Consider the following 7,508-nt stretch of genomic DNA (forward strand, 5'->3'; position numbering starts at 1 on the left):
GAAAGTAACAATGTGTCCAAAACGTGCAGATTTAGAATATAAACAGGTCTTCTGTTTTTCGGGGTTTGTTTAATTTTGGGGGAGTTTATTTGTAGCAATATTTGAGTTTTATGTAGCTGTCCAAAAATCAGGGATTTTCAGGGCCTTCTCTTTGTATATATTGCAATGAGTAATGTATATTATGTACGTTACTCATTACAGTAGTATATATTGTAATGAATAATCTCTTTGTAATGTTTCCTAGCAAACGTGAACATGGTGATGTTTGAAACAGGACTAAGCTAAAATCTATTAGGGAACTTATTGCACACAAGCAGGGTCTGCGCAGAACAATGAATACACAACATGTTAGTGCGCTTCAGAAATCACACTACCATAGTCCACATGACTGATACATGGAGACAAATCCTTACATACAAGTAACCATATCTGATGGTTTTTCAAGTGTTCATTGGATAAATGCTGATTTTTTTAATTGGGGGGTATTTTATCAGTGCATATCATTTAAACCCAATATTCAGAAGCCCTAAACATAAACAGAAGCTCCTTGAAACACCCAGTGTTTGCCACACCAAACAAAAGACCCAACTTATCCACCATTTTTGAGGTTGGTTCAGTGGAACAGATTCTTTGAAGATGGTGCTCAGATCTGCCTTTAGCCTCAGTGCACTGTCTGGTGCCGTTTAAAAACAAAAAACAAAAAACCCCACCTTGACTGACTTATTCGTGCTAACGGCTAATTGTCCTGGAAACTAACCATTTGGTAACCCACACATTTCCCTTGCTTTTTGTTTTCTCCAAATCTTTTTGATCAGAACTTTTGCATGTGTATGTTTGTTCATGGCCTTTAGTTGTAGTGTCTGGTAATCCCTAACTCTCAATGGTTTGGCAATATTTTTTTTTAACAGATTGTGGTGCCAACTGCCATAAGCAGTGTAGAGACCTGCTTGTGCTGGCATGCAGGAAGTTTACCAGAGGTACCTCCGTGGGCAGTAATCATGGTTCTCTGCCTAACAGTCCATCTCTGCCACCAGGTAAAAGCAGCCTTTATTACTAATTTACACTCATTTTGAATTCTTTTTGACAGCACCCAACATCCAAACTGCGTTAGCTCTAATTTAATCATTATATCTGCACATAGAGCAGACTTTTGGGTGCCTAAAAGTATTCCCATAATTCATCAGCCCATCCTACTGTAGTTCCCAGCTACATTAAGACCTGTTGTATCCTTCAAGGACATAATTACAGTCCTCACAGACAGGACTCCTAACAGCAGTGCTTCTGGGGCCTTTGAAGGAGCGAATGCTGGAGCAACAGCTCTGTTGCCATTTGAAAGGTTGCAGCTTGTATTATACTTTTTAAAAATTTAAATAATAAAAATATACCTATTGCAAGCTCTAGACACCCTAACATGTAAGTAATAATTCAGTAAAATTCACTCCACCTGGTAGCAGGCCGGCTCTGCTGTCAGTAGTTGGGGAAGGTAGTGACACTACTCCAGCCTTACCCAATCCTTTACTTCCCCTTGCACCCTCTTTCCCCATTTGCATGTTGCAAAGCCAGTGGCAATCCCAAAATGGAGTATGGACATTGCAAATAGGGTCTGGGAGCCCTATCCGTACCACCTCCTTATTGGAGCTGCTCTGGGGCCCAGAGGTGTGTTTCCAAATCACGGTAGAGCTGCCATTCCACCCCAAGAAGAATTTTGGCTGAGTCTGATAGAACTCCTTCGTGGCTTACTGCTGCAAAGTGACCCTTTCTCCTCCCCTCTCCCCAACCCTAATTTTCCCTTCTTTAAAAAAAACCACCATTTTATAAAGCCCCATGCAAACCCATTGCGCTATATAATGCCTTGATCATGCCACCCTTACTCACATTGAGTAGCAACTTACGCCAAGAAGAGTCCTGCTAAAAAATCAGTGGGGCTACCCAAGGGAGTAAGGTGCTACTCTGTCTAAGTAAGTGTGGAAGAATCAAATCCTAAATGTTAAATGAATTAGTAAGAGTTGGAACTTGGCTTAGGAGATCCCTGCTAAAAGATCTTGGAAGCGTTTAGTGATCTTGAAGTTGTATATTGAAAATAAATTATTGCAATCTCTCTCCTGTAGTACAAGATGAAGTATTTGAATTCCCCAGTGTTGCTACAGGGCATCAGGACCTAGATGGCAGAGCAATCACCCTAGTGACTGGCTCTTCTCGAAAGATTTCAGTCCGTCTCCAGCGGGCTACCACCAGCCAAGCAACACAGACGGAACCGTTGTGGCATGAACCTGGCTGGAGTGAGTCAGGTTCCCATACCTTCCCCAAAATGAAGTCCAAGTTCCATAGCAAAGCTGGAAAGAACAAAGGCTTTGCAAAATGGGAGAATGAAAAACCCAACCTACAGGTCCATTTGGATATTGAGGTAGAGACCACAGAACATATGCTGGATGAGAATGGAATAGAAACACTCCAAGAAAGACAAGAACCTGAGGTGGGTAATAAAGCATGAGCATGTCTGTTTAAAATCTGCTACTACTCAAGGAGTGTATAAAACTGTTTTATGTGCATTTTTAAATGCTGGTTTTTTGCTTACTTTTTTGCTATCACTTAATAAGATTTCACTCGTTAAACACTAAACTATCAAAATATATAAGCATCTATTTTCTATAAACCCAAACTTTGTTGTGTGTATTATTTTTTACTCTAACACTGGGGATGATTTTTTTGTGCTTTGGCCAAGTGCGCTCTTAGAAGTCAGATGTTCTACTTTTGTGGATTATTTTCCTTCTGAGATATTAAATAAGTAGAATAATCTGAGAATAATCAGATCATATTCTGTCCTGTTGTGCCAGTGTAAAACAGAGTATATCATTGGGTTCAATAGAATTTGGACCTGATGGACACTAGTGTATGTGAAAGCAGAACATGGCCAGTTACTGCAAGGAGCAGTAAAAAAAGATTATATCCTAGCACAGTTGGTCAGTAAACTCTGAGTGGAACTCTGAGGTGTAAAGAGTGCTTGTTTTTTGGTTACAGGATAGCTGATCGCTTGCCCTGAAAGATGGAGGACAATTAAGATGGCCATTAGAACACAGCAAGATGTGGAATTCGGTAGACCACCCTTTGGCCATGGGAATGAATATTCCTGTACCTCATGTTTAAACCTTATGAATCCAGCAGACCTTCCTGTTATCTTATTTAATAGGATGTTAGAGTCAAAATGCACTATTTATTTTCTCACGAGTAAGTCACCTGGTGAACATTGCTTAGACAAAGCACAACAGTGTGTTATGTGACTCAGTCTTCTGGTCTATGATTTTTTTTGTAGCTATATGCCCTAAGGTGGAAACTGTCTCTACACCCAGTCCTACAGTTCTACAAACCAATGAAGATGGATTTTCTCTTCTTTGAAAGCATCACATCAGCTCATTGTGTCTATACATGGCAAAGGTGATGAGGATGGCATCTGAGTACCCAAGTTTATTTGATAAAGCTCCTTATTCAGGTGCTCATAATGTTCTTTTATCTGGAAAGAACTGAGTTTATGTTCATTGCTAAATCTCAAACAGGAGATTTTGAAAATGTCAGAATTAAAAATCCTTCTCTAGGATGCATTCCTTTGCACACCATTTTTCAAACTTTTAAGATGTTTACATTGTTCTCATTAAACCTAAGTGTATTGATGTGCAGCACATGTTTATAATACAGGGCCATATGAGAAGGGTCTTTCAAACATACAGCATGTTTCAAAGAACGATAGGAATTTCAGGACAAATATCATTATTCATATGTCTGGTTAGACAATAAATGGACAGATGCCTTTTCCCCCAGCACTGATTATGGTAAAATTAACATGTAATAAACATTTTAGTTTCACTTTTTTTTAATGTCCTTCTTTTAATCAAACTGAAAATACCTAAATAAAATTTAACACTAGATTTAACTAACAGCAACCTTGAATTTAGGAATTTCACTGTCTCTGTGTCAACTTGATCATAATCAATGTCCCTCATGAGCTGGTATTTGGACCTGTACCATGAACCACGTGTATTGAATTACTAGTTTGGGCCCAAGTAACTTGGGAGCACAAGTCCTATTAAAATAAAAACCCCAAGGGGCTTATGTTTTTAAATCACTTGGGCACTTTGGAAAATCCCACCCTTAAATGTTCACAACTCAAATTGACAGTCTGGTTTGGATTAACTCACGTTTACACATGATAGTAGAAGAGGAAAAAACAGCCAGAAAGAAGCTATTTTCTAAGATATCCTGAGGACCTGAGCTAGCTAAGGGTTTTGGCTTGAGAGGTGGGATCTCTTCATTAGAATCTCATCTCTCAAGATCAGGCAACTACTTTGTAAACTAACTGACCCATAAATCAGCCTCCAAAGGACTCCTCTGTGATTGCATGTCTCTAAATGAAGTTTGTGGTTACAGGCTGCCTTGTCTGGTTCACAACCTGTATCCTGCATGTTTCTCCTGCTTGGAAATCAGTAACTGAAGCTTGTAATAAAGCTGTGACCCATAATTAAAATAGGAGCAGGAGGAGCTCTTGCTGCACCACTTTGGGAGGAGGAAGAGCTGTGGGACAATATGGAGTTCCCAAGCCAGGTTGAGGGAGGGAACCTATGTCCTTCTTGTGTTAACCTCAGTGTGTGACACACACAAGTGCCAGTAAGCACTGGTCTAGATTTCCTGACCTGTGTCACATGACCCACATGATGGGATCAGTACACACAGCTTCCACATGCACAAAATCTATCTGGTAAAGGATTTTAATGTACTGTAGTACATTGGATATGATGTGAAATATGGAATTAACCTGAATTGCTCCTATTAATGCTTCTTAAATGAAATGTAGATAACCGACTACATTCATTTGGGAATGAAAAGTAAATACCCTAATTCACAAATTAGAAAACATGGATTATTTTCATATTTGGAAATATGTTGGCAGCCTGGTTTGGTTTACTATAAATTAGGCAGAAATGGATACAGTTAAGATTTAAATGAATAACCACACCGGTTAGAATGCACACTTGTCCTTTTGTGTAACTTCTAGAGCACACGCTGAGCCCCAGTGCAGTTGTGTAAACGTTTACTGACTACTAGCTGCAGCCTCTTGCTCAAATTCACAGTCTCTCACTTTACCTGTTTTTCTTCCTCATCACAAATCCAGGAATGTGTGCTTGGAGACACTTACAGGTCCTGAAAGCATTTCTCTGATCTGTCAACTAAGCAACTGCAACAATCTTTCCTCCAGACTTTTAGCAGTTGAAAAATCCCAAGTGAAAAAACAAACCCTGGCACATTAAATCTTCCCACTGGCAAAAACTGGCCAGGCTGATTAAAAAACAGCCATGTGGAAACCCTATTCTGAGCAAAAGCTGTGTCTTCCCAGGTGCCAGCCCTGAAACCTCAGCCTGGGGTTGGAGAGTGAAGTTGGGCTCACTCCCATTTCACACATCAATAAATGAAGGTCCTACAACCTTTCAGTGTCAACTGTGCACAAGGGTAACTGACTGGCATTTAGTGACTAATGCAACTGATGATGGACAAGCGGGAACAGAATCCAGTGCGCTCTGTCTCTCATCTTTCTTGGCTCTTCAGGGCCAAGAGGAGTGTAAAACAATGAAAACTTATTTTGGCCACTCAAGCAGGCAGATGGGTCTTTGAATACACCCAGGAAAGAGATCTGTTGAGTAAGAAGGTACCATTTTTACAGTCACTTTTCAGAGTAGAACAGCCCATTACTCATGCTGTGAGCTAGCCCTTCCTCTAACAAAATATTGCTGGCTACTGCTTAGTCTAACCTACCTTTTCTGGAGATGCTGACAAAAAATCTGATCCTACAGTTCCTTTGATTAAACAGGCCTCAATCTTGCAAATATGTCGTCCATATGCTTAACTTGACTCATTGGAGTAGGCCCATTGAGTTCAATGGGAGCTACTTCCATGTGTAAAGTTACTTATGAGCAAAAGTCTTCACAGGAGAGGGGCCTAAGGTGATGATAGTGAGAGATAATTATAGAGCAGCTAACTGGAGAATAGTTCTCTTGTAACAAATTGTTCCTTGAGTGTCCCAGGGGTATTACCACTCAAGGGATTTGCGATGTGAGACCCACCCCCATACACACACAAACTCACTCTCCTGCTGGTAATAGCTTATCCAAACTGACCACTCTCCAAGTTGGAGTCCAAACTTGGAGAGTGGTCAGTTTGGATGAGCTATTACCAGCAGGAGAGTGAGTTTGTGTGTGTATGGGGGTGGGGGGGATGTGAGAAAACCTGGATTTGTGCAGGAAATAGCCCAACTTGATTATCATGCACATTGTGTAAAGAGTTGTCACTTTGGATGGGCTATCACCAGCAGGAGAGTGAATTTGTGTGGGGGGGTGGAGGGTGAGAAAACCTGGATTTGTGCTGGAAATGGCCCACCTGATGATCACTTTAGATAAGCTATTACCAGCAGGACAGTGGGGTGGGAGGAGGTATTGTTTCATATTCTCTGTGTATATATAAAGTCTGCTGCAGTTTCCACGGTATGCATCCGATGAAGTGAGCTGTAGCTCACGAAAGCTCATGCTCAAATAAATTGGTTAGTCTCTAAGGTGCCACAAGTACTCTAATTCCAGGTGTTCTATCTGCAGCATGTTTATCCGAAAGGTGCATAAGGAGCACCCAGAACAGGCTGCAAGCCTTATTACTGCAAGAAGTTCTGTCTGCAACAGCTCCCAGATCTGACTCCATTTAAGGGGTCTTTGTCTAAGGTGAAAAGACTAGTGAGTGTCTGCTCTTGACACCTCGAGGGCTAGGATGAAGAGAGCTATACAAAAGATTCCCATATCTGCCCCAACATCAGGATTCAACACCTCAGGGCAGTCAGTTCCCAGGTTATCAGATTCAACCCCAAAGTGCTCAGAGACTCCCTTGGTGCCGACCTTTGAAATCAGAGCCAAACTGCATGAAAAACCTTTGGATAAAGCTCCTGTTAGCAGAGCCAAATCACATTCAGGAGACTCCTCAGATCTGGATCCAAGAACATCAGATCCTAAGAGTCATCCCCCAGTTCTGAAGATTGCATTGGATCTGAAGATCATTCCAGAGCCAGCAGTCATCTCTACATTGCCCTGCTACTCTGCACCAACCTTTACTGTGGTGCTGCAAGTGCACCACACAGATCCACAGTTGAATCCACTGCTGGATCCACAAGGGACAACAATTATTTCTTTCCCCTAAAGAGGATAAAAGGAAGGTCTGTGGTAAGTATCCTCCTCAGAAAATACCAGGCAGTGATGTTAGGTTATCAATATCACTAATGGGGAAAAAGGTGTCCATGGTTGCCAAAGAGCAAAGGAAGCTGGCCAATGCCTTGGTAATGGAGGGTCAGACAGTAACTAAACATATGCTTAGAGCTTCTTTTTATGTGTCAGATTCAGTAATGTGTGAGCAATTGCATCCACTATCGTGCTACCCAGACATGCTTGTCTGAGATCTTCTACTTTCCTACCTGAAACCAAATGGAA

The 7,508-nt window shown here is 41.2% G+C and overlaps 1 protein-coding gene across 3 annotated transcripts in view; it reads left to right on the forward strand.

Moving 5' to 3' along the window:
• The window catches only part of RASGRP3 (RAS guanyl releasing protein 3), a 105,125-nt gene extending 101,275 nt beyond the window's left edge, over positions 1 to 3,850 (forward strand). For all 3 annotated transcript variants that reach the window (XM_084623964.1, XM_084623966.1, XM_084623965.1), the window contains 3 exons: positions 909 to 1,034; positions 2,109 to 2,473; positions 3,019 to 3,850. In XM_084623964.1, the coding sequence (XP_084480090.1) occupies positions 909 to 1,034; positions 2,109 to 2,473; positions 3,019 to 3,027 (500 nt within the window). In that variant the 3' untranslated portion in view covers positions 3,028 to 3,850. The remainder of the gene's footprint in view (positions 1 to 908; positions 1,035 to 2,108; positions 2,474 to 3,018) is intronic.
• The last annotated feature ends 3,658 nt before the right edge of the window (positions 3,851 to 7,508 follow it).

The sequence above is a fragment of the Lepidochelys olivacea genome (genome assembly GCF_965140295.1).
Source record: "Lepidochelys olivacea isolate rLepOli2 genome assembly, chromosome: 3".
Lineage (NCBI taxonomy): Eukaryota > Metazoa > Chordata > Testudines > Cheloniidae > Lepidochelys > Lepidochelys olivacea.